The sequence below is a fragment of the Oncorhynchus masou genome, chromosome 3 (assembly GCF_036934945.1).
Source record: "Oncorhynchus masou masou isolate Uvic2021 chromosome 3, UVic_Omas_1.1, whole genome shotgun sequence".
In the NCBI taxonomy this organism is placed as follows: domain Eukaryota; kingdom Metazoa; phylum Chordata; class Actinopteri; order Salmoniformes; family Salmonidae; genus Oncorhynchus; species Oncorhynchus masou.
Window position 1 is genome coordinate 906380 of NC_088214.1, and position 27924 is coordinate 934303.

A 27924-nucleotide genomic window follows, 5' to 3' on the forward strand; every position below is an offset into this window, starting at 1 on the left:
ATCCTTTCTAGACCCAAACTGTTACAGACCTCTATCCATCCTGCCCTGCCTCTAGACCCAAACTGTTACAGACCTATATCCATCCACCCTGCCTCTAGACCCAAACTGCTACAGACCCATATCCATCCTTGCCTCTAGACCCAAACTGTTACAGACTATCCATCCTGCCCTGCCTCTAGACCCAAACTGTTACAGACCTCTATCCATCCTGCCCTGCCTCTAGACCCAAACTGTAGATCTATCCTGCCCAGTCTAGACCCAAATGCTACAGACCTCTATCCATCCTGCCCTGCCTCTAGACCCAAACTGTTACAGACCTCATCCATCCTGCCTGCCCTGCCTCTAGACCCAAACTGTTACAGACCTATATCCATCCTACCCTGCCTCTAGACCCAAACTGTTACAGACCCATATCCATCCTGCCCTGCCTCTAGACCCAAACTGCTACAGACCTATATCCATCCTGCCCTGCCCTGCCCTGCCTCTAGACCCAAACTGTTACAGACCTATATCCATCCTGCCCTGCCTCTAGACCCAAACTGTTACAGACCTCTATCCATCCTGCCCTGCCCTGCCTCTAGACCCAAACTGCTATGGGAAATCCTGCCCTTCTAGACCCAAACTGTTAGACCTATATCCATCCTGCCCTGCCTCTAGACCCAAACTGTTACAGACCTCTATCCATCCTGCCCTGCCTCTAGACCCAAACTGTTACAGTTCTATCCATCCTGCCCTGCCTCTAGACCCAAACTGCTACAGGCCTCTATCCATCCTGCCCTGCCTCTAGACCCAAACTGCTACAGACCTCTATCCATCCTGCCCTGCCTCTAGACCCAAACTGTTACAGACCTATATCCATCCTGCCCTGCCTCTAGACCCAAACTGCTATAGACCCATATCCACCCTGCCCTGCCTCTAGACCCAAACTGTTACAGACCTACAGTGTGGATTGTATTCGGCCCCCTTGAACTTTGCACCATTTGCCACATTTCAGGCTTCAAACATAAAGATATGAAACTATTTTTTTGTGAAGAATCCAACAAGTGGGACACAATCATCTGGAACGACATTTTTGATATTTCAAACTTTTTAACAAATCAAAAACTGAAAAATTGGGCGTGCAAAATTATTCAGCCCCTTTACTTTCAGTGCAGCAAACTCTCTCCAGAAGTTCAGTGAGGATCTCTGAATGATCCAATGTTGACCTAAATGACTAATGATGATAAATACAATCCACCTGTGTGTAATCAAGTCTCCATAAATGCACCTGCACTGTGATAGTCTCAGAGGTCCGTTAAAAGCTTCAGAGAGCATCATGAAGAACAAAAAATACTGTTTTAGTTTAAAGCCGGATTTGGCTACAAAAAACCAAGCTTTAAACATCCCAAGGAGCACGCAAAGCGATAATATTGACCCAAACTGCTACAGACCTCTATCCATCCTGCCCTGCATCTAGACCCAAACTGCTACAGACCTATATCCATCCTGCCCTGCCTCTAGACCCAAACTGTTACAGACCTCTATCCATCATGCCCTGCCCTGCCTCTAGACCCAAACTGCTACAGACCTATATCCATCCTGCCCTGCCCTGCCTCTAGACCCAAACTGCTACAGACCTATATCCATCCTGCCCTGCCTCTAGACCCAAACTGCTACAGACCCTATCCATCCTGCCCTGCCTCTAGACCCAAACTGTTATAGACCTCTATCCATCCTGCCCTGCCCTGCCTCTAGACCCAAACTGTTACAGACCTCTATCCATCCTGCCCTGCCTCTAGACCCAAACTGTTACAGACCTCTATCCATCCTGCCCTGCCTCTAGACCCAAACTGCTACAGACCTATATCCATCCTGCCCTGCCTCTAGACCCAAACTGCTACAGACCTCTATCCATCCTGCCCTGCCTCTAGACCCAAACTGTTACAGACCTCTATCCATCCTGCCCTGCCTCTAGACCCAAACTGTTACAGACCCATATCCATCCTGCCCTGCCTCTAGACCCAAACTGCTACTGACCTATATCCATCCTGCCCTGCCTCTAGACCCAAACTGCTACTAGACCTCTATCCATCCTGCCCTGCCTCTAGACCCAAACTGTTACAGACCTCTATCCATCCTGCCCTGCCCTGCCTCTAGACCCAAACTGTTAGACCTATATCCATCCTGCCCTGCCTCTAGACCCAAACTGTTAGACCTATATCCATCCTGCCCTGCCTCTAGACCCAAACTGCTACAGACCTATATCCATCCTGCCCTGCCTCTAGACCCAAACTGTTAGACCTATATCCATCCTGCCCTGCCTCTAGACCCAAACTGTTACAGACCTCTATCCATCCTGCCCTGCCTCTAGACCCAAACTGCTACAGACCTATATCCATCCATCCTGCCCTGCCTCTAGACCCAAACTGCTACAGACCTCTATCCATCCTGCCCTGCCCTGCCTCTAGACCTCTATCCATCCTGCCCTGCCTCTAGACCCAAACTGTTACAGACCTCTATCCATCCTGCCCTGCCCTGCCTCTAGACCCAAACTGTTATAGACCTCTATCCATCCTGCCCTGCCTCTAGACCCAAACTGCTACAGACCCAATCCATCCTGCCCTGCCTCTAGACCCAAACTGTTAGACCTCTATCCATCCTGCCCTGCCTCTAGACCCAAACTGCTACAGACCTCTATCCATCCTGCCCTGCCTCTAGACCCAAACTGCTACAGACCTCTATCCATCCTGCCCTGCCTCTAGACCCAAACTGTTACAGATCTATATCCATCCTACCCTGCCCTGCCTCTAGACCCAAACTGCTATAGACCTCTATCCATCCTGCCCTGCCTCTAGACCCAAACTGCTATAGACCTCTATCCATCCTGCCCTGCCTCTCGACCCAAACTGCTATAGACCTCTATCCATCCTGCCCTGCCTCTAGACCCAAACTGTTATAGACCTCTATCCATCCTGCCCTGCCTCTCGACCCAAACTGTTACAGACCTCTATCCATCCTGCCCTGCCTCTAGACCCAAACTGTTACAGACCTCTATCCATCCTGCCCTGCCTCTAGACCCAAACTGTTACAGACCTCTATCCATCCTGCCCTGCCTCTAGACCCAAACTGTTACAGACCTCTATCCATCCTGCCCTGCCTCTAGACCCAAACTGTTACAGACCTCTATCCATCCTGCCCTGCCTCTAGACCCAAACTGCTACAGACCTATATCCATCCTGCCCTGCCTCTAGACCCAAACTGTTACAGACCTCTATCCATCCTGCCCTGCCTCTAGACCCAAACTGTTACAGACCCTATCCATCCTCCCCTGCCTCTAGACCCAAACTGCTACAGACCTATCTATCCTACCTTTCTAAAGTCTTCAAAAGCCAAGTTAACAAACAGGTCACTGACCATTTCGAATCACACTGTACCTTCTCCGCTGTGCAATCTGGTTTCAGAGCTGGTCATGGGTGCACCTCAGCCACGCTCAAGGTCCTAAACGATATCATAACCACGATCGATAAAAGACAGTAAGGTGCAGCCGTGTTCATTGATCTGGCCAAGGCTTTCGATTGTCAATCATGGCGGACCAACCAAGAACATGCAGACTGAATACCAAACAAATTAATCAACTATTTTTATTTAAATTTAACTAGGCAAGTCAGTTAACATTCATATTTACAATGACGGCCTAGACGATGCTGGGCCAATTGTGCGCCGCCTTATGGGACTCCCAATCACAGCCGGTTGTGATACAGCCTGGAATCGAACCAGGGTGTCTGTAGTGATGCCTCAGATACAGTGCCTTAGACTGCTGTGCTGCTTGGGAGCCCAAAACTAACATAACAAATTAGGGGAAAACCTACACGGAGGGTACAAAACATTAAGAACACCTTCCTAATATTGAGTTGCACTAACTTTTGTCCTCATGACAGCCCCCATTCATCAGGACATGGACTCCACAAGGATGCTGGTCCATGTCAACTCCAATGCTTCCCCACAGTTGTGGTAAGTTGGCTGGATGTCCTTTGGGTGGAGGACCATTCTTGATACACACGGGAAACTGTTGAGCGTAAAAACCCAGCAGCTTTGCAGTTCTTGACTCAAACTGGGGAGGCTCGTGGTAATGGCTAGAGGGGACAGGTATCAAACACATGGTTTCCATGCCGTTCGTGCCATTACGAGGTGTCCTCCAATCACCAGCCTCATGTGGTTCAAAGGCACTTCAATCTTTTGTTTTGCCAATTCTCCCTCAATAGCACACATACAATCATCTCAAGACTTAAATCCTTATTTCGTCTCCTCCCCTTCATCTACACTGATTGAAGTGGATTTAACAAGTGACATCAATAAGGGATCATAACTTTCACCTGGTCAGTCTGTCATGGAAGGAGCAGGTGTTCCTAATGTTTTGTACAGTGTATATTTGCTATTACTAACAATGACCATTGAGAATACAAAAGGTTTAAGGAAAGTGGTTCATTTATTAGTGTAAAACATGGTTTAGTGTCAGTGACAGCTGTATAGTACCGCCCCAATGCAGGACGGACAATAGAAACGATGAGGAAAGGAAAAGATAGGAAGGACATTTCCCAATAAGTCATTTGAGCTTCAAGGTGATTAGTGATTCTGTCCAGCTCTTTGCTCAGGCTGATTCCCTCCAACACTCACTCTCAGAACTACATTTCCCATGATGCTCCTTTGATCACCAGCCACGTGTGGGTGTCCACTTTCCCACCAGCCGACCTCCAGAGTGGACGTAGTACACAGAATGCATCATGGCTGTCGCACAAGCCTGGATGAACACACCTATATTAGACCTCTGACCTGCAGAACAAGTAGTGTACAATGACAACTTAAAGATACTAACGTGGTCGGGGATGAGAGTGGGTAAGGGATGAGTGAATAGGGGATGAGTAAGGGATGAGTGTTAATGTGGTAAGGGATGACTGAATGAGTAAATGAGTACTAATGCAGTAGAGGATGACTGAATAGGGGAGGAGTAAGGGATGAGTACTAATGCAGTAGAGGATGACTGAATAGGGGAGGAGTAAGGGATGAGTACTAATGCAGTAGGGGATGACTGAATAGGGGAGGAGTAAGGGATGAGTACTAATGCAGTAGGGGATGACTGAATAGGGGAGGAGTAAGGGATGAGTACTAATGCGGGAGGGGATGACTGAATAGGGGAGGAGTAAGGGATGAGTACTAATGCAGTAGGGGATGACTGAATAGGGGAGGAGTAAGGGATGAGTACTAATGCGGGAGGGGATGACTGAACAGGGGAGGAGTAAGGGATGAGTACTAATGCAGTAGGGGATGACTGAACAGGGGAGGAGTAAGGGATGAGTACTAATGCAGTAGGGGATGACTGAATAGGGGAGGAGTAAGGGATGAGTACTAATGCGGTAGGGGATGACTGAATAGGGGAGGAGTAAGGGATGAGTACTAATGCGGTAGGGGATGACTGAACAGGGGATGAGTCAGGGATGAGTACTAATGCGGTAGGGGATGACTGAACAGGGGATGAGTCAGGGATGAGTACTCACATGGTAAGGTATAATAGTCAGCAGTGTTCCCAGGGGGTATCTGCTGTAGTCCATGTCCTGAAGAGGGAGCCATGCTCCTGGGTCATAGACAACAATGCAGGGGGATGACAGGGGTGACTAGTGGTACTGCAGAAGTATAGGAGTAGTAGCAGTACAGTAGTAATATTGTAGTAGGTCAGGATGTCCCTCTAACAGTAATATCAGTCCTAGTATTACCATAGTAGTACTGTAGTAGTACCTGAGGTCAGGGTGATGACAGTAATATCAGTCCTAGGGATAGTAGTACTGTAGTAGTACCTGTGGTCAGGGTGACAGTAATATCAGTCCTAGTATTACCATAGTAGTACTGTAGTAGTACTGAGGTCAGGGTGTCCCTCTAACAGTAAGGGATAGTATTACCAATGCTGTAGTAGTAGAGGGTAATATCAGTCCTAGTATTACCATGAAGTAGTACTGTAGGTACCTGAGGTCAGGGATAACAGTAATATCAGTCCTAGTATTACCATAGTAGTACTGTAGTAGTACCTGTGGTCAGGGTGTCCCTCTAACAGTAATATCAGTCCTAGTATTACCATAGTAGTACTGTAGTAGTACCTGAGGTCAGGGTGTCCCTCTAACAGTAATATCAGTCCTAGTATTACCATAGTAGTACTGTAGTAGTACCTGTGGTCAGGGTGTCCCTCTAACAGTAATATCAGTCCTAGTATTACCATAGTAGTACTGTAGTAGTACCTGTGGTCAGGGTGTCCCTCTAACAGTAATATCAGTCCTAGTATTACCATAGTAGTACTGTAGTAGTACCTGTGGTCAGGGTGTCCCTCTAACAGTAATATCAGTCCTAGTATTACCAGTAGTACTGTAGTAGTACCTGTGGTCAGGGTGTCCCTCTAACAGTAATATCAGTCCTAGTATTACCATAGTAGTACTGTAGTAGTACCTGTGGTCAGGGTGTCCCTCTAACAGTAATATCAGTCCTAGTATTACCATAGTAGTACTGTAGTAGTACCTGAGGTCAGGGTGTCCCTCTAACAGTAATATCAGTCCTAGTATTACCATAGTAGTACTGTAGTAGTACCTGTGGTCAGGGTGTCCCTCTAACAGTAATATCAGTCCTAGTATTACCATAGTAGTACTGTAGTAGTACCTGAGGTCAGGGTGTCCCTCTAACAGTAATATCAGTCCTAGTATTACCATAGTAGTACTGTAGTAGTACCTGAGGTCAGGGTGTCCCTCTAACAGTAATATCAGTCCTAGTATTACCATAGTAGTACTGTAGTAGTACCTGTGGTCAGGGTGTCCCTCTAACAGTAATATCAGTCCTAGTATTACCATAGTAGTACTGTAGTAGTACCTGAGGTCAGGGTGTCCCTCTAACAGTAATATCAGTCCTAGTATTACCATAGTAGTACTGTAGTAGTACCTGTGGTCAGGGTGTCCCTCTAACAGTAATATCAGTCCTAGTATTACCATAGTAGTACTGTAGTAGTACCTGTGGTCAGGGTGTCCCTCTAACAGTAATATCAGTCCTAGTATTACCATAGTAGTACTGTAGTAGTACCTGAGGTCAGGGTGTCCCTCTAACAGTAATATCAGTCCTAGTATTACCATAGTAGTACTGTAGTAGTACCTGTGGTCAGGGTGTCCCTCTAACAGTAATATCAGTCCTAGTATTACCATAGTAGTACTGTAGTAGTACCTGAGGTCAGGGTGTCCCTCTAACAGTAATATCAGTCCTAGTATTACCATAGTAGTACTGTAGTAGTACCTGTGGTCAGGGTGTCCCTCTAACAGTAATATCAGTCCTAGTATTACCATAGTAGTACTGTAGTAGTACCTGAGGTCAGGGTGTCCCTCTAACAGTAATATCAGTCCTAGTATTACCATAGTAGTACTGTAGTAGTACCTGTGGTCAGGGTGTCCCTCTAACAGTAATATCAGTCCTAGTATTACCATAGTAGTACTGTAGTAGTACCTGTGGTCAGGGTGTCCCTCTAACAGTAATATCAGTCCTAGTATTACCATAGTAGTACTGTAGTAGTACCTGAGGTCAGGGTGTCCCTCTAACAGTAATATCAGTCCTAGTATTACCATAGTAGTACTGTAGTAGTACCTGTGGTCAGGGTGTCCCTCTAACAGTAATATCAGTCCTAGTATTACCATAGTAGTACTGTAGTAGTACCTGAGGTCAGGGTGTCCCTCTAACAGTAATATCAGTCCTAGTATTACCATAGTAGTACTGTAGTAGTACCTGTGGTCAGGGTGTCCCTCTAACAGTAATATCAGTCCTAGTATTACCATAGTAGTACTGTAGTAGTACCTGTGGTCAGGGTGTCCCTCTAACAGTAATATCAGTCCTAGTATTACCATAGTAGTACTGTAGTAGTACATGAGGTCAGGGTGTCCCTCTAACAGTAATATCAGTCCTAGTATTACCATAGTAGTACTGTAGTAGTACCTGAGGTCAGGGTGTCCCTCTAACAGTAATATCAGTCCTAGTATTACCATAGTAGTACTGTAGTAGTACCTGTGGTCAGGGTGTCCCTCTAACAGTAATATCAGTCCTAGTATTACCATAGTAGTACTGTAGTAGTACCTGTGGTCAGGGTGTCCCTCTAACAGTAATATCAGTCCTAGTATTACCATAGTATACTGTAGTAGTACCTGTACCTGTGGTCAGGGTGTCCCTCTAACAGTAATATCAGTCCTAGTATTACCATAGTAGTACTGTAGTAGTACCTGAGGTCAGGGTGTCCCTCTATAACAGTATCCATATCAGTCGAGACTGAAATGTGATAATAATACAGTACTATGACAGTAGTAACACCAGTACTATGACAGTAGTAGTAACAGTACTATGACAGTAGTAACACCAGTACTATGACAGTAGTAACACCAGTACTATGACAGTAGTAATATGACAGTAGTAACACCAGTACTATGACAGTAGTAACACCAGTACTATGACAGTAGTAACACCAGTACTATGACAGTAGTAGTAACAGTACTATGACAGTAGTAGTAACAGTACTATGACAGTAGTAGTAACAGTACTGACAGTAGTAACACCAGTACTATGACAGTAGTAACACCAGTACTATGACAGTAGTAGTAGTAACACCAGTACTGTGACAGTAGTAGTAACACCAGTACTATGACAGTAGTAACACCAGTACTGTGACAGTAGTAGTAACACCAGTACTGTGACAGTAGTAACACCAGTACTATGACAGTAGTAGTAGTAACACCAGTACTGTGACAGTAGTAACAACAGTACTGTGACAGTAGTAACACCAGTACTATGACAGTAGTAACACCAGTACTATGACAGTAGTAACACCAGTACTGTGACAGTAGTAACACCAGTACTATGACAGTAGTAACACCAGTACTGTGACAGTAGTAACACCAGTACTGTGACAGTAGTAACACCAGTACTATGACAGTAGTAGTAACACCAGTAGTAGTAGTAACACCAGTACTATGACAGTAGTAACACCAGTACTGTGACAGTAGTAACACCAGTACTATGACAGTAGTAGTAACAGTACTATGACAGTAGTAACACCAGTACTGTGACAGTAACACCAGTACTATGACAGTAGTAACACCAGTACTATGACAGTAGTAACACCAGTACTGTGACAGTAGTAACACCAGTACTATGACCAGTACTGTGACAGTAGTAACACCAGTACTGACAGTAGTAGTAACACCAGTACTATGACAGTAGTAGTAACACCAGTACTATGACAGTAGTATTAACACCAGTACTATGACAGTAGTAACACCAGTACTATGACAGTAGTAACACCAGTACTATAGTAACACAGTACTGTGACAGTAGTAACACCAGTACTGTGACAGTAGTAACACCAGTACTATGACAGTAGTAGTAGTAACACCAGTACTAATGTAAGTATCAGTACTGTGACAGTAGTAGTAGTAACACCAGTACTATGACAGTAGTAGTAGTAACACCAGTACTATGACAGTAGTAGTAACACCAGTATGACAGTAGTAACACCAGTACTATGACAGTAGTAACACCAGTACTATGACAGTATTAACACCAGTACTATGACAGTAGTAGTAGTAGTAACACCAGTACTATGACAGTAGTAACACCAGTACTGTGACAGTAGTAGTAGTAACACCAGTACTATGACAGTAGTAGTAGTAACACCAGTACTATGACAGTAGTAATAACACCAGTACTATGACAGTAGTAACACCAGTACTATGACAGTAGTAACACCAGTACTATGACAGTAGTAACACCAGTACTATGACAGTAGTAACACCAGTACTATGACAGTAGTAAACAGTACTATGACAGTAGTAGTAACAGTACTATGACAGTAGTAGTAACAGTACTATGACAGTAGTAGTAACAGTACTGACAGTAGTAACACCAGTACTATGACAGTAGTAACACCAGTACTATGACAGTAGTAGTAGTAACACCAGTACTATGACAGTAGTAACACCAGTATGACAGTAGTAACACCAGTACTGTGACAGTAGTAGTAACACCAGTACTGTGACAGTAGTAACACCAGTACTATGACAGTAGTAGTAACACCAGTACTGTGACAGTAGTAACACCAGTACTATGACAGTAGTAACACCAGTACTGTGACAGTAGTAACACCAGTACTGTGACAGTAGTAACACCAGTACTGTGACAGTAGTAGTACTGTGACAGTAGTAACACCAGTACTATGACAGTAGTAACACCAGTACTGTGACAGTAGTAACACCAGTACTGTGACAGTAGTAACACCAGTACTGTGACAGTAGTAGTAACAGTACTATGACAGTAGTAACACCAGTAGTAGTAGTAAAACCAGTACTGTGACAGTAGTAACACCAGTACTATGACAGTAGTAGTAACAGTACTATGACAGTAGTAACACCAGTAGTGACAGTAACACCAGTACTATGACAGTAGTATGTAGTAACACAGTACTATGACAGTAGTAGTAGTAACACCAGTACTGTGACAGTAGTAACACCAGTACTGTGACAGTAGTAACACCAGTACTGTGACAGTAGTAACACAGTACTGTGACAGTAGTAGTAGTAACACCAGTACTGTGACAGTAGTAACACCAGTACTATGACAGTAGTAGTACTGTGACAGTAGTAACACCAGTACTGTGACAGTAGTAACACCAGTACTGTGACAGTAGTAACACCAGTACTGTGACAGTAGTAGTAACACCAGTACTATGACAGTACTATGACAGTAACCAGTACTATGACAGTAGTAAACCAGTACTGTGACAGTAACACCAGTACTGTGACAGTAGTAACACCAGTGTGACAGTAGTAGTAACAGTACTATGACAGTAGTAACACCAGTACTATGACAGTAGTAGTAACAGTACTATGACAGTAGTAACACCAGTACTATGACAGTAGTAATAACAGTAGTAGTAACACCAGTACTGTAGTAGTAACACCAGTACTGTGACAGTAGTAACACCAGTACTGTGACAGTAGTAGTAAACCAGTACTGTGACAGTAGTAACACCAGTGACAGTAGTAACAGTACTGTGACATGTAACACCAGTAGTAGTAACAGTACTGACATAGACCAGTAGTAGTAGTAACAGTGACTATGACAGTAGTAGTAACAGTACTATGACAGTAGTAACACCAGTACTGTGACAGTAGTAAACCAGTACTGTGACAGTAGTAACACCAGTACTGTGACAGTAGTAACACAGTACTGTGACAGTAGTAGTAACAGTACTATGACAGTAGTAACACCAGTACTGTGACAGTAGTAACACCAGTACTGTGACAGTAGTAGTACATTATGACAGTAGTAACACCAGTACTATGACAGTAGTAATAACAGTATGACAGTAGTAACACCAGTACTATGACAGTAGTAATAACAGTACTATGACAGTAACACCAGTACTATGACAGTAGTAACACCAGTACTATGACAGTAACACCTATGACAGTAGTAACACCAGTACTGTGACAGTAGTACAGTATGACAGTAGTAGTAAGTACTGTGACAAGTAAACCAGTAGTGACAGTAGTGACAGTAATAATACAGTATGACAGTAACACCAGTACTATAGTATATGAAGTAGTAACACCAGTATGAAGTAGTAACACCTATGACAGTAGTAGTAACATTACTATGACAGTAGTAACACCAGTACTATGACAGTAGTAATAACAGTACTGACATAGTAACACCAGTACTATGACAGTAGTAATAACAGTACTGACAGTAGTAACACCAGTACTATGACAGTAGTAACACCAGTACTATGACAGTAGTAACACTATGACAGTAGTAATGACAGTAGTAACACCAGTACTGTGACAGTAGTATAGTAACAGTACTATGACAGTAGTAAACAGTATGACAGTAAGTAACAGTACTATATGACAGTACTATAATAATGACAACAGTACTATGACAGTAGTAATAAAGTAGTAATAATAGTACTATGACAGTAGTACTATGACATAATAGTATGTGACAGTAGTACTAACACCAGTACATGTAGTAGTAATAGTACTATGACAGTATAACAGTACTATGACAGTAGTAGTATACTATGACAGTAATAATAGTACTATGACAGTAATAATAGTACTATGACAGTAATAATAGTACTATGACAGTAATAATAGTACTATGACAGTAATACTACTATACAGTAGTATGACAGTACTATAGTAATATAATAAGAATAATAATAATAGTACTATGACAGTAGTATAATAATAATAGTACTATGACAGTAATAATAGTTATGATAGTAGAATAATAATAGTACTATAGTAATAATAGTACTATGACAGTAGTATAATAATAATAGTACTATGACAGTAGTAATAATAATAATAGTACTATGACAGTACTATAGTAGTATAATAATAATAATAGTACTATGACAGTAGTATAATAATAATAGTACTATGACAGTAGTATAATAGTACTATGACAGTAGTATATGAGTAGTAATAATATACTATGAAGTAATAATAATAATAGTACTATGACAGTAGTATAATAGTAATAATAGTACTATGACAGTAGTATAATAATAATAGTACTATGACAGTAGTATAATAATAATAGTACTATGACAGTAGTATAATAATAACAGTACTATGACAGTAGTATAATAATAATAGTACTATGACAGTAGTATAATAATAACAGTACTATGACAGTAGTATAATAATAATAGTACTATGACAGTAGAATAATAATAATAGTACTATGACAGTAGTATAATAATAATAGTACTATGACAGTAGAATAATAATAATAGTACTATGACAGTAGTATAATAGTAATAACAGTACTATGACAGTAGTATAATAGTACTATGACAGTAATAATAGTACTATGACAGTAGTATAATAGTAATAGTACTATGCCAGTAGTATAATAATAATAGTACTATGACAGTAGAATAATAATAATAGTACTATGACAGTAGTATAATAATAATAGTACTATGACAGTAGAATAATAATAATAGTACTATGACAGTAGTATAATAGTAATAACAGTACTATGACAGTAGTATAATAGTAATAATAGTACTATGACGGTAGTATAATAATAATAGTACTATGACAGTAGTATAATAGTAATAACAGTACTATGACAGTAGTATAATAGTAATAACAGTACTATGACAGTAATAATAGTACTATGACAGTAGTATAATAGTAATAATAGTACTATGACAGTAGAATAATAGTAATAATAGTACTATGACAGTAGTATAATAGTAATAACTGTACTATGACAGTAGTATAATAGTAATAACAGTACTATGACAGTAATAATAGTACTATGACAGTAGTATAATAGTAATAATAGTACTATGACAGTAGTATAATAATAATAATACTATGACAGTAGTATAATAATACTATGACAGTAATAATAGTACTATGACAGTAGTATAATAGTAACAGTACTATGACAGTAGTATAATAGTAACAGTACTATGACAGTAGTATAATAATACTATGACAGTAGTATAATAATACTATGACAGTAGTATAATAATAACAGTACTATGACAGTAGTATAATTATAATACTATGACAGTAGTATAATAGTACTATGACAGTAGTATAATAATAACAGTACTATGACAGTAGTATAACAGTACTATGACAGTAGTATAATAGTACTATGACAGTAATAACAGTACTATGACAGTAGTATAATAATAACAGTACTATGACAGTAGTATAATAGTACTATGACAGTAATAATAGTACTATGACAGTAGTATAATAGTAATAACGACAGTAATAACAGTACTATGACAGTAGTATAATAGTAATAACGACAGTAATAATAGTACTATGACAGTAGTATAATAGTACTATGACAGTAATAACAGTACTATGACAGTAGTATAATAGTACTATGACAGTAATAATAGTACTATGACAGTAGTATAATAGTACTATGACAGTAATAATAGTACTATGACAGTAGTATAATAGTACTATGACAGTAATAATAGTACTATGACAGTAGTATAATAGTACTATGACAGTAATAATAGTACTATGACAGTAGTATAATAGTACTAACGACAGTATTTAATACAGCTTCTGTACCTGAGAGCAGACCAGCCACAGTCGAGGATCAGCTGGTTTCTGTGAGCAGAGTGACCTATAACCCTGCTCAGAACCCTGACAGCCACGTCCTCCAGACCGCACGAACCAATCACAGACTGCTGCACGTCTACAGAAAGCACAGCAGCCAATCAGAAAACAACACTGCTTTCTACTACAATAGGTCTGTTGAAGTCACACACACACACACCACACTGACCGAAGAAGACGTAGTTCCCAGGATGCACCTCGCTGAGCTTGGCCATGTCACTGATTGGCTGGCTGCAGGAGGGGGTGGAGCCTATACTGGATTTACAGCTGATTCCCACAGCCTTCAGTCTGGAGAGAGAGAGAGAGACTTGTGTGTCTTTGTGTATGTGTACGTCTATGTGTGTGTGTGTGTATGTGTTCTTACTTCTCCATGAACTGCAGTACGAGGGTGGTTGTTTCATGGGCAACAGCATGTATTTGCTCCGCCCCTCTGCAGCCATAGGTGTTCCCACAGTGGGCGTACACCCCCGTCAGCTCCACCCCCTCTGACTCAGAGATGGCCTGGGCCAATCTCAGTGCCTCTGGCTCCGAGTGCAGAACACCCGCTACAAAACAGAACCACGGTGTGTTCAGTTCAATGTTTGTACTGAACGACACGTTTCCCCAAAACGGTGCGCTTCGTTCTTCAACCCCCATTAAAAGGTACATTTGCTACCATTTGGTGGGTGTGACCTGATCGATATGTGTGTTCATCTGAAATCACAACACTCACGCAGCACACCATATGGTAACTGTCCTCTGGGCCTCCCGGGTGGTGCAGTGGTCTAAGACACTGCATCACAGTATTAGCTGTGCCACTTTACCACTAGAGATTCTGGGTTCGAGTCCAGGCTCTGTCGCGACCGGGAGACCCAAGGGGCGGTGCACAATTGGCCCAACGTTGTCCGGGTTAGGGGAGGGTTTGGCCGGCAGGGATGTCCTTGTCCCATCGCACACTAATTCAAATTAAAGTTTATTTGTCACGTGCGCCGAATACAACAGGTGAAATGCTTACTTACAGGCCCTTAACCAACAGTGCAAAACTAGCGCCTCCTGTGGTGGGCCGGGTGCAGTGCATGCTGACATGGTCACCAGGTGTACGGCGTTTCCTCCAACACATTAGTGCGGCTGGCCTCCGGGTTGAGTGGGCATTGTGTCAAGATGCAGCGTTGGGTTAAGGAGGACGCACAGCCCTCAACCTTCGCCTCTCCTGAGTTCGTACAGGAGTTGCAGAGATGAGACAAGACTACAACAAAATTGGACACCATGAAATTGAGGAGAAAACAGGTATAAAATATAATAATAAAAGTAAAAACTGTCCTCCATAATCACAAAGTTCTTGAACTGGTGGTTCAGTAAGGTACCTGTTGTACTGAACACAAGCCAGAGCCACGTTCAGTGGCCAAAAGTTGTTCAACGTTGCGTATAGAAATTCCATGAATGGAGCTGATTGCTTATTCACCATGTCAGAGAGGCATATTTGTTCTACGTAGCGTATTCCTATCTGAACATTTCAAAATGCTGCATCCGACTGAAGGCGCCCCTGGGTCAAGTACATGAGTCAAATTCTCCCAATACTTTGAGGTGCACTTGATTTCAAACCAATGGAATAGTAAACACCAAGCCAAGTGCACCTCAAATACTTCCAAGTATCTGACTTTCAAAATTAAATCAAACTTCATTTATATAGTATATTTCAAACATTAACATATTTGACATACTTTTGGCCCAGGTCTGAAGGAACAGAACAGCGAAGCATTCTAGAACACCATAATAGCATTCTAGAACACTCTCACCTCTTCCGTTGTCACAGTCCAGTTTGAGCCAGACGCGCCACACCCGCCCGTCTGTCAGTGGTCTCTTCCACAGCTGCTCCAGAGCATCTCTGTGGTCCAACAACACCTGGAACAGAGACAGACGCTCTGCCAGCACCGCACAGCGCTCAACCTTACACACCACACACACAGACACCACACAGACACACACATCTCATTTTATTTGTCATACACATTTTTTGCAGATGTTATTGCGGGTGCAACGGAATGCTTGTGTTTCCAGCTCGAACATGCATGCTCACACACACACAGACACGCACCACATGCTCACACACACACAGACACACACACACGCAAGCGCAGTTTAAGGGTCTGGTGTAGGATACATAGTCGAAGGGCACAGAGTAGGCATGTGGCATCTAGCTGTACAGTTAGTGTGCAGGCAGTGAGGTAGAGGCATCTAGCTGTACAGTTAGTTAGTGAGGTAGAGGCATCTAGCTGTACAGTTAGTTTGTGAGGTAGAGGCATCTAGCTGTACAGTTAGTTAGTGAGGTAGAGGCATCTAGCTGTACAGTTAGTTAGTGAGGTAGAGGCATCTAGCTGTACAGTTAGTTAGTGAGGTAGAGGCATCTAGCTGTACAGTTAGTTAGTGAGGTAGAGGCATCTAGCTGTACAGTTAGTTAGTGAGGTAGAGGCATCTAGCTGTACAGTTAGTGAGGTAGAGGCATCTAGCTGTATAGTTAGTGAGGTAGAGGCATCTAGCTGTACAGTTAGTGAGGTAGAGGCATCTAGCTGTACAGTTAGTGAGGTAGAGGCATCTAGCTGTACAGTTAGTTAGTGAGGTAGAGGCATCTAGCTGTACAGTTAGTTAGTGAGGTAGAGGCATCTAGCTGTACAGTTAGTTAGTGAGGTAGAGGCATCTAGCTGTACAGTTAGTTAGTGAGGTAGAGGCATCTAGCTGTACAGTTAGTTAGTGAGGTAGAGGCATCTAGCTGTATAGTTAGTGAGGTAGAGGCATCTAGCTGTACAGTTAGTGAGGTAGAGGCATCTAGCTGTACAGTTAGTGAGGTAGAGGCATCTAGCTGTACAGTTAGTGAGGTAGAGGCATCTAGCTGTACAGTTAGTTAGTGAGGTAGAGGCAAAACGCTGGTCGCCGTTGGCAGTAAGTAACGTAACAACGTTTAATGCATTTCTCAGCAAAGGGTAGGTTTATAAAGGTGTGTAAACAGCATTTACCCTCCACTATGGAAGTTAGGGCGGAGTGTGGAGGGGTTAGGGTGTAGTGTGAAGGGGTTAGGGCGTAGTGTGGAGGGGTTAGGGTGTAGTGTGAAGGGGTTAGGGCGTAGTGTGAAGGGGTTAGGGTGTGTAAATAGCATTTACTCTCCACTATGGAAGTTAGGGTGTAGTGTGGAGGGGTTAGGGTGGTGTGGAGGGGTTAGGGTGTAGTGTGGAGGGGTTAGGGCGTAGTGTGGAGGGGTTAGGGCGTAGTGTGGAGGGGTTAGGGCGTAGTGTGGAGGGGTTAGGGTGTGAAAATACCCTCCACTATGGAAGTTAGGGTGTAGTGTGGAGGGGTTAGGGTGTAGTGTGGAGGGGTTAGGGTGTAGTGTGGAGGGGTTAGGGTGTGTAAACAGCATTTACCCTTCACTATGGAAGTTAGGGCGGAGTGTGGATGGGGTTAGGGTGTAGTGTGGAGGGGTTAGGGCGGGGTGCGGAGGGGTTAGGGCGGGGTGCGGAGGGGTTAGGGCAGAGTGCGGAGGGGTTAGGGCAGAGTGCGGAGGGGTTAGGGTGGGGTGCGGAGGGGTTAGGGCGGGGTGCGGAGGGGTTAGTGGAGGGGGTGCGGAGGGTTAGGGCAGAGTGCGGAGGGGTTAGGGTGTAGTGCGGAGGGGTTAGGGCGTAGTGCGGAGGGGTTAGGGCGTAGTGCGGAGGGGTTAGGGCGTAGTGAGGAGGGGTTAGGGTGTAGTGTGGAGGGGTTAGGGTATGTAAACAGCATTTACCCTCCACTATCCACTGCGGAGGGGTTAGGGCAGAGTGCGGAGGGGTTAGGGCAGAGTGCGGAGGGGTTAGGGTTGCGGAGGGGTTAGGGTGTGCGGAGGGGTGTGGAGGGGTTAGGGGTTGCGGAGGGGTTAGGGCGTAGTGCGGAGGGGTTAGGGCGTAGTGCGGAGGGGTTAGGGTTAGTGTGGAGGGGTTAGGGTATGTAAACAGCATTTACCCTCCACTATGGAAGTTAGGGTGTAGTGTGGAGGGGTTAGGGCGGGGTGCGGAGGGGTTAGGGCAGAGTGCGGAGGGGTTAGGGCAGAGTGCGGAGGGGTTAGGGTAGTGCGGAGGGGTTAGGGTGTAGTGCGGAGGGGTTAGGGTGTAGTGCGGAGGGGTTAGGGCGGGGTGCGGAGGGGTTAGGGCGGGGTGCGGAGGGGTTAGGGTGTAGTGTGGAGGGGTTAGGGCGTAGTGTGGAGGGGTTAGGTATGTAGCATTTGTCCACTATGGAAGTTAGGTGTAGTGTGGAGGGGTTAGGGCGTAGTGCGGAGGGGTTAGGGCGTAGTGCGGAGGGGTTAGGGTGTCATGTGGAGGGTTTAGGGTGTAGTGTGGAGGGTTTAGGGTGTAGTGTGGAGGGTTTAGGGTGTAGTGTGGAGGGTTTAGGGTGTAGTGTGGAGGGTGTAGTGTGCAGGGGTTAGGGTGTAGTGTGCAGGGGTTAGGGTGTAGTGTGCAGGGGTTAGGGTGTAGTGTGCAGGGTTTAGGGTGTAGTGTGCAGGGTTTAGGGTGTAGTGTGGAGGGTGTAGTGTGCAGGGGTTAGGGTGTAGTGTGCAGGGGTTAGGGTGTGTACCTTGTCAAAGGGCACAGAGTAGGCATACAGGATGTCGTCATATCCATGGTCGGCATAGAAACCGGCTTCTGCCAGTGTTGACACGACGATACAACTCCTAGACCCACCTGTCATTATATCACCACACTCACAACACACACACACACACACACACAGTTCAGGTCTCTTATTGGGTTTGTATGTGTGTGTGTGTAAATGTGTGTGTGTGTGTGTAAATATGTCTTACAGGGTCTTGTGTGTCTTCATGTGGGGTCGAAGTGTGACTCCCAGCTTGGTCCAGTGTTCTCTCATTTTCTCAGCATTCCTCTTCACTATATCAACATCCACAACCATTACAGGAGTAGACAGGGTGGTTATATGGTCCCCCTCCATCACACTATACACACACACACACACACACACACACACACGTCAAATCTATCTCTAACCTGTCAATGGGGCAGAGTGTCAAAGATATAACCTGAAGCCTAAACTGAACCTGCAACTTTAAAAAAACAGACAACATTTTGACAACCTGAACGACACTGGAACTAACAGATACAATGATAAAAGGCGACCTAACTAAGTTACTGGGCCCCTTTACTCTTGGAGGACTTATTCACATATAATAACAATAACAATAACATGCTGTTGCCCAGGCAGCCGCTAGATCTGCTAGATCTGCCGCTAGATCTGCGCTGACGCAGGGCTGCCAACTGTTGAAGAAAGCTTGGAGTGAGATTTGCCATTTGGATTTCATTGCCCCATCAGGAACATTTTACACTTTTATAGATAATTTCCTGCATTCTACGTATCTTGACATGGCTTAGGCCTGTGATTAGGGTGGACAATAAAACCCACCGGTCAGGTGATCCAGGGTGGACAATAAAACCCACCGGTCAGGTGATCCAGGGTGGACAATAAAACCCACCGGTCAGGTGATCCAGGGTGGACAATAAAACCCACCTGTCAGGTGATCCAGGGTGGACAATAAAACCCACCGGTCAGGTGATCCAATGTGGACAATAAAACCCACCGGTCAGGTGATCCAGGGTGGACAATAAAACCCACCGGTCAGGTGATCCAGGGTGGACAATAAAACCCACCGGTCAGGTGATCCAGGGTGGACAATAAAACCCACCTGTCAGGTGATCCAGGGTGGACAATAAAACCCACCGGTCAGGTGATCCAGGGTGGACAATAAAACCCACCGGTCAGGTGATTTAGGTTCAGGTTTAGGTTTAAACATTACATGGACACTCACCATTTGATGACTTTGAGATTATTTTTTGGGGGGGTGGGACATTTAAAGTATGCTAATATTTTTTTGTTGGTTTTCACTTTGTTCAGACAGTAATGAAATGAGAGGGAGACAGGCTAATGCTATAAACAATGGAAGGTTGGAAGCAGGATCCCTGTTCTCTAGAAACAGTGGGAAGGTTGGAAGCAGGATCCCTGTTCTCTAGAAACAGTGGGAAGGTTGGAAGCAGGATCCCTGTTCTCTAGAAACAGTGGGAAGGTTGGAAGCAGGATCCCTGTTCTCTAGAAACAGTGGGAAGGTTGGAAGCAGGATCCCTGTTCTCTAGAAACAGTGGGAAGGTTGGAAGCAGGATCCCTGTTCTCTAGAAACAGTGGGAAGGTTGGAAGCAGGATCCCTGTTCTCTAGAAACAGTGGGAAGGTTGGAAGCAGGATCCCTGTTCTCTAGAAACAGTGGGAAGGTTGGAAGCAGGGATCCCTGTTCTCTAGAAACAGTGGGAAGGTTGGAAGCAGGATCCCTGTTCTCTAGAAACAGTGGGAAGGTTGGAAGCAGGATCCCTGTTCTCTAGAAACAGTGGGAAGGTTGGAAGCAGGATCCCTGTTCTCTAGAAACAGTGGGAAGGTTGGAAGCAGGATCCCTGTTCTCTAGAAACAGTGGGAAGGTTGGAAGCAGGATCCCTGTTCTCTAGAAACAGTGGGAAGGTTGGAAGCAGGATCCCTGTTCTCTAGAAACAGTGGGAAGGTTGGAAGCAGGATCCCTGTTCTCTAGAAACAGTGGGAAGGTTGGAAGCAGGGATCCCTGTTCTCTAGAAACAGTGGGAAGGTTGAAGCAGGATCCCTGTTCTCTAGAAACAGTGGGAAGAAGCAGGATCCCTGTTCTCTAGAAACAGTGGGAAGGTTGGAAGCAGGATCCCTGTTCTCTAGAAACAGTGGGAAGGTTGGAAGCAGGATCCCTGTTCTCTAGAAACAGTGGGAAGGTTGGAAGCAGGATCCCTGTTCTCTAGAAACAGTGGGAAGGTTGGAAGCAGGATCCCTGTTCTCTAGAAACAGTGGGAAGGTTGGAAGCAGGATCCCTGTTCTCTAGAAACAGTGGGAAGGTTGGAAGCAGGATCCCTGTTCTCTAGAAACAGTGGGAAGGTTGGAAGCAGGATCCCGTTCTCTAGAAACAGTGGGAAGGTTGGAAGCAGGGATCCCCGTTCTCTAGAAACAGTGGGAAGGTTGGAAGCAGGATCCCCGTTCTCTAGAAACAGTGGGAAGGTTGGAAGCAGGATCCCTGTTCTCTAGAAACAGTGGGAAGGTTGGAAGCAGGGATCCCTGTTCTCTAGAAACAGTGGGAAGGTTGGAAGCAGGATCCCCGTTCTCAGGTGGAAAGTTGTATGTGATACGCGGCAGGAATTGTCACCAATACACTAAGGATCTGCACAGGAAATGGTCACATTGATGGCAGTGGGTAAACAAATCATAGATTGATTGCAGTGTCCTTGTCCATAGACTTATTTCAATATAAAGTCACAAAGATTTTGTATTTGGGTTTAACTCTCTCTTTAAAAATAGGGCTAATTTCTCTAAATCACCCAACCTTCAAGAAAAAGCTATTGAATATCAATATTCAGGTGGTTTATTTCTACGAGTTGAAGATCCTCGTACTCTACACAGTCTAATCTTGAGGGGCGTTTCTTTAAAACATGCATCCAATCCCCTTGATCCCTTACATAACTAGACCAATCATATGCTTCAAAGTGCCACGGTTCACGGTTAAGTTAATTGACCTTTATTTCACTAGGCATGTCAGTTAAGAACACGTTCGTATTTACAATGACGGTGCTGTGACAAGACTGGACAATATGATAGAGGTTCCGCTCGTGATGTTAAATTGCAGGCGTAGATGCTCCGATTTCAAAACGACTTGGAGCACAGTTCAAAATGAACGCGTTGATTATACAATCTACTAAGTAGAAATAACGTGAAGAGTGTAAAATAAGGCCAATGTGTTTTATTACTTTGTAAACATACTCACAAAAGTGATGTATCAGTCTTTTGTCCAGCGCGGCTGAGATGAATTGCACAGACACAAACCTTTATTCCAGATGTAAACTAACTAACTCGAACAAGTCAGCACCTCATCAGCTGTGGTCAAGGTCCATTCTATGGTGTCCCTGCGTGACCAAACATAGCTGAGGGAGAGCGCGTCCTCTTTGACAAATCCGCTCATTCTGGCGATGGTGCAATCTGTCGATTGTCTTTCAGCAAAACGGCAGCCCCGCGACTTTTCCCTTCACATTCATGTCTCTATAACAGAGCCTTGGTCAGGTTGTCTTAATGCCTACAAGGTTCTATATTTTTTACCAAGTTATTACTGTGTTATGTGTTCGGTTATTCGTGGGTTGTGTTGTACTTACCAGTGTTCGCGGGGTCCCGACATGCCAATCAACCTGCTATCTGCCAATCACGGGGATGCCTAGAATGTTCTGATGCCGGGCTTCCTGGTGGTTGGTGGAGAGGCGTGGAGGGGGGTTGGGCAGGGAGCATTGGAGGTTAAGACCAGGTTCAGACGTTGTTCTTTCTCTTATGTCTGGCCTTCACAAGAGAAGCTCACGGTTTTTTAATGGGGTATCCATTTATTTGGCCTGGGCTACGGCCAAACAGTAGCCTGTGTAAAGCTGGGTTAATAAACCGTCAATTTGTAAACTCAAGCCTCAGTCTGGACAATTGTTCCTGTATGATCTAGTCAGGTCATTACAGTATTTATCGTGTAAGAGGTGTTTTAAAGGGGAATGGAAACACTAAAGTTAAGCAAATAGATGTATTCAATCCACTACTACTAAACATGTGCATTGAACATAGAAACATCTCTATTTTTTAGGATTTTGATATTGATATTGAATCAAGTTTATTAGCTCTACGGGTAGCGCCGTCTTGAATTGCCAGAGTAAAGATTGACACCAATGTTCCATTGGCAGGCTTGAGTAAATTGTGTGTTTTGGTGCTTATATGACCAGACCAAAAGAAGACCTAGGCCTATTATGTTTCAGACCCACGAAAATGACTGGGTTTTATATCCCTTATACAAAGTTCTGCAGACAGTAACCAAGGTGCTGTCTTAAAGGTGCTGTCTTAAAGATGCTGTCTTAAAGATGCTCTCTTAAAGATGCTCTCTTAAAGGTGCTGTCTTAAAGGTGCTGTCTTAAAGGTATTGTCTTAAAGATGTTGTCTTAAAGGTGCTGTCTTAAAGGTGCTCTCTTAAAGATGCTGTCTTAAAAGTATTGTCTTAAAGATGCTGTCTTAAAGGTATTGTCTTAAGGCTGCAGGGGCACTATTGAGTAGCTTGGATGAAAAGGTGCCCAGAATAAACGGCCTGCTCCTCAGTCTCAGTTGCTAATATATGCATATTATTATTAGTATTGGATAGAAAACACTGATGTTTCTGAAACTGTTTGAACGATGTCTGTGAGTATAACAGAACTCCTATGGCAGGCAAGAACCTGAGAAGAAATCCAAACAGGAAGTGAGAAATCTGAGGTTGGTATATTTTCAAACCATTCCCTATTGAAATCCCATTGCGATATGACTGAAGATTCACTTCCTAGCGCTTCCACTAGATGTCAACCGTCTATAGACATTTGAATGAGGCTTCTACTGTGTTGTGGGACTGAATGAGAGGGGAATGAATCAGACTACTGGCAGAGAGCCAGTTCCAGGTCACACGCGTAACGCATGATATCTTCCTGCGTTCCGTTCCTCCTCAAGACACAAAGGAATTCTCCGGTTGGAACTTTCTTGAAGATTTATGATAAAAACATCCTAATGATTGATTCTGTACTTATTATGAAATGTTTCTTTGACCTGTAATATAACTTTTTGAAGTTTTTGTCCGAAAAAAATGGTCGACCAGCACCAGCATTTGGATAGGTGTACCAAACGCGCTAATAAAAGGAGCTAATTGGACATAAATAACGGACATTATCACACAAATCAAGCATTTATTGTGGACCTGGGATTCCTGTGAGTGCTTTCTGATGAAGATCATCAAAGGTAAGGGAATATTTAGCATATAATTTATGGTTTATGTTGACTCCAACATGGCAGCTAATTTGACTATTGTTCTGAGCGCCAAGTGAAGAGGCCAAGTGTTTCCATTCCCCTTCAAACAGCAGGTTGTGGCTAACTTCCAGACACTCCAGAGGACAGACAGGATACTTATGGTTCACATCTAGAAGATCTTAAATACAGGTGCAATACAGATGTGTACAAACACACACAGGTCTGGTTTCACCACAGCTAGCTTTATTACATACGGCTAAGTTTACAACAAATGCATTTTCAGTGTGTGTGTGTGTGTGTGTGTGTGTGTGTGTGTGTGTGTGTGTGTGTGTTTGTGTGTGTGTGTGTGTGTGTGTGTGTGTGTGTGTGTGTGTGTGTGTGTGTGTGTGTGTGTTGGGTATAGATGTGGGTGTGTTGGGTATAGATGTAGGTGTGTTGGGTTTAGTAGCTAGCTCAGAGTAGCTAGCTCAGCAGGAGGACAGGACCGAGTTTGAAACCCTGAACTAATTGGTGTGTTTGTGTGTGAGAGATGTGTGTGAAAGATGTGTCTAAATGAGTGGATGGTCCCCTGAACTAGAATAATAGAGTATAAAGCGGCACTTCTATCGAAATTACAAAGTTTGAAAAACTGAACTGTTTAAAAATTAAGACTGTTTGATAAACAGAGTTGACTGTTTGTGCAACACGAGACTGTGTGTAACTCCTTCCACTAGAATAGCACCTTTAGTGTAAAATACAAACGTACTGATACAGACCTCACAGTGAGGGATCTCTTCTAGAAACACAATACAAAAAAACAAACAGAAACAAGACTTACAATTGCAACCTCTTTCATACTTCAGTATCTCTCTGATGAGAAAGGCTTCGGTTGTTTGGGCTTAGCTAGTTAAAGGTGAAATCTGTAACTTAATTAATTTAAAAGATACAAAAATCTGGAGTGCCTTGTGTCTCTTGGACGAGCTAGAAGTTGAGCTTCCAAGTTCTGCCACTTTTTGCTTAAACTTTGCAAAGCACAGAGCACATCTAAGAACACATTGATTTGTTTGTTTATTTCGTTACTAAAAAGATTCTTACGGATTGCACCTTTAACTGTTAGTTAAAACACAGCTGGTTAGCTCTAATGAGCTGGTTAGCTGGTTAGCTGGTTAGCAGACCCAGCGGATGAAGCGTTCTAGGAATGTGGGTTTCCCCAGCGTGGCATAGTCCTCTCCTCTAAAGATGGCTGACGTGTCTCCCAGGGCAACCTTCCTCAGCACGTCCTGGTCCGTGTCGGTCCCCATGGCGATCACCGTGGGAACACCCTCAGCCCGCCGCATGGCTGACACGCCCTCCTCCAGGCTTTCGCTGGCAGTGATTCCGTCGGTAATGAAGACAAAAGACAGTTCTGCGTTACGACGCGCCAGACGGCTGCCCTGTAGAGCACAAAGAGACAGTAGAGTTATACAGTATTACGACTGTAGAACAGAGACAGTATAGTTATACAGTATTACGACTGTAGAACAGAGACAGTAGAGTTATACAGTATTACGACTGTAGAACAGAGACAGTGTATTTATACAGTATTATGACTGTAGAACAGAGACAGTATAGTTATACAGTATTACGACTGTAGAACAGAGACAGTATAGTTATACAGTATTACGACTGTAGAACAGAGACAGTATAGTTATACAGTATTACGACTGTAGAACAGAGACAGTAGAGTTATACAGTATTACGACTGTAGAACAGAGACAGTGTATTTATACAGTATTATGACTGTAGAACAGAGACAGTATAGTTATACAGTATTACGACTGTAGAACAGAGACAGTATAGTTATACAGTGTACACTGTAGGTAGAACTGTCCAGGTTGTTGACAGCGTGTGTGCGTAACGTGTACCTGTGACATCACCAGGTTGTTGACAGCGTGTATGATGGCGCTGCCCAGAGAGGAGGCGGAGTCCATGTAGCTCATCCCAGCCAGCGAATCAGCGATCACCGTCAGATTGTGCGTGAGCGAAAACTCAACCTTCTGTTCTGATTTGCTGCCGTACTGCAGCAGGGCGATGCGGGCGTTCCTGTCGTCTGATTGGCCGTTGGCCAGGGTGAGGCGGCGCGCCACGTTCTCGATGAACTCCTTGGCTCGGCGGTGGTTCTCCACTCCCATCCTCTCTGACCCGTCCAGCATGAACACAAGGTCCACAGGGCGCTGGACACAGCTGGCCACCGCTGGCTCTGAAACACACACACACACACACGTTGAAGACACACACACACACATTGACACACACGCATCTACTTGAACTATAAACATACATAGACACACACCAACACACGTTAACTCGCGCACACACACACACAGCTGACAGCAGCTAGCTCAGAAACACACACATACACAGCTAGATAACATCATCTGTCTAGTCTGAGTGAAGAGAGGAAGAGGAAGATGACTGGCTGTCTAGTCTGAGTGAAGAGGGGAAGAGGAAGTTGACAGGCTGTCTAGCCTGAGTGAAGAGAGGAAGAGGAAGTTGACTGGCTGTCTAGTCTGAGTGAAGAGGGGAAGAGGAAGTTGACTGGCTGTCTAGTCTGAGTGAAGAGGGGAAGAGGAAGTTGACTGTCTGTCTAGTCTGAGTGAAGAGGGGAAAAGGAAGTTGACTGGCTGTCATCCAATATTTATATGCCAAAAATAAATAACAATGCATGTATTGTCACATACAACAGATAGGTACAGTGAAATGTTTTACAGCAGCCTCCTCTTGGTTCATTGATAACCATAGATATATGCCATTATTATGGCCATGACATCCCTACCATGTATAGGAATTAAAGTGCCAACATGTATAACAAGAACTGCAGGGGTCCAAGTATCGAACCCTGAGGAACACCTTATAATTTGTTTTTGGGTTCTCAGATAATTTGTCATAACTGAACAAAGATCTACCCATCCTTTAAGTGCAGCTGTACATAGTCTATTGGTAAATAACCCACCCATTTTCACCTACCTCATCCCCACACTGTTTTTATTTATTTACTTTTCTGCTCTTTTGCACACCAGTATCTCTACCTGTACATGACCATCTGATCATTTATCACTCCAGTGCTAATCTGCAAGGTTGTAATTATTCGCCTACCTCCTCATGCCTTTTGCACACAATGTATATAGACTCGCCTTTTTTGTACTGTGTTATTGACTTGTTAATTGTTTACTCCATGTGTAACTCTGTGTTGTCTGCTCACACTGCTAAGCTTTATCTTGGCCAGGTCGCAGTTGCAAATGAGAACTTGTTCTCAACTAGACTACCTGGTTAAATAAAGGTGAAATAAAAAATAAATAAATAAATAAATAAAAGTGCATATAACTGAACCAAGATCTACCCATCCTTTATCTGCATATAACTGAACAAAGATCTACCCATCCATTATCTGCATGCTCTCTGCAGGATATTAAAAGCAGGTTATTAAAGTCACTTTACTAAAACTTAAAGGTCCTGAACAGTCAAAACTATATTTGGATGAAACCAAATCAAAGTATGAAAAATGACTGTTGCTTCGACATTGATAAAGTTGAATCATAAAATGACTGTTGCTTCTACATTGATAAAGTTGAATCATAAAATGACTGGTCCCCTCCCTCATGTCAAACACTTGGATTCAGGAGGCGGGATTATTAAGGGCCTTTTGTGACATCACAAAAAGGCACATTTTAAGACACCAATAGTAATGTCTTAAACTCTTACCAAATTTAAATAGAGGGCATGTTCGCAGAAGGTCGTGGTTTGCACACACAACTAGGTAGTAAGTGCCAAACTTTGACTGCAGCGTGTTAGCAAATATAATAAGACATTTCCCCTATTCATCTTAGGCAAATATACTTCTAGGTT

General features: G+C 43.7%; 2 protein-coding genes across 3 annotated transcripts in view; both read right to left on the reverse strand.

The window, feature by feature from the left end:
* Nucleotides 1-4446: 4446 nt before the first annotated feature.
* Nucleotides 4447-22522, reverse strand: zgc:162816 (uncharacterized protein LOC571260 homolog). Its single transcript, XM_064928820.1, is given in 11 exon segments — nucleotides 4447-4777; nucleotides 5532-5599; nucleotides 5602-5648; nucleotides 7987-8023; nucleotides 14137-14289; nucleotides 14380-14498; nucleotides 14575-14755; nucleotides 15986-16136; nucleotides 18783-18912; nucleotides 19009-19158; nucleotides 22419-22522. Coding segments are annotated over 11 exon segments (1149 nt in total). The 5' UTR covers nucleotides 22442-22522; the 3' UTR covers nucleotides 4447-4687.
* Nucleotides 22523-24281: 1759 nt separating this feature from the next.
* Nucleotides 24282-27924, reverse strand: part of LOC135508558 (collagen alpha-2(VI) chain-like) — a 48732-nt gene continuing 45089 nt past the window's right edge. For both annotated transcript variants that reach the window (XM_064928840.1, XM_064928833.1), the window contains exons 27-28: nucleotides 25944-26278; nucleotides 24282-25472 (exon numbers count right to left, since the gene is read on the reverse strand). In XM_064928840.1, coding sequence (XP_064784912.1) covers nucleotides 25206-25472; nucleotides 25944-26278 — 602 coding nt within the window. In that variant the 3' untranslated portion in view covers nucleotides 24282-25205. The remainder of the gene's footprint in view (nucleotides 25473-25943; nucleotides 26279-27924) is intronic.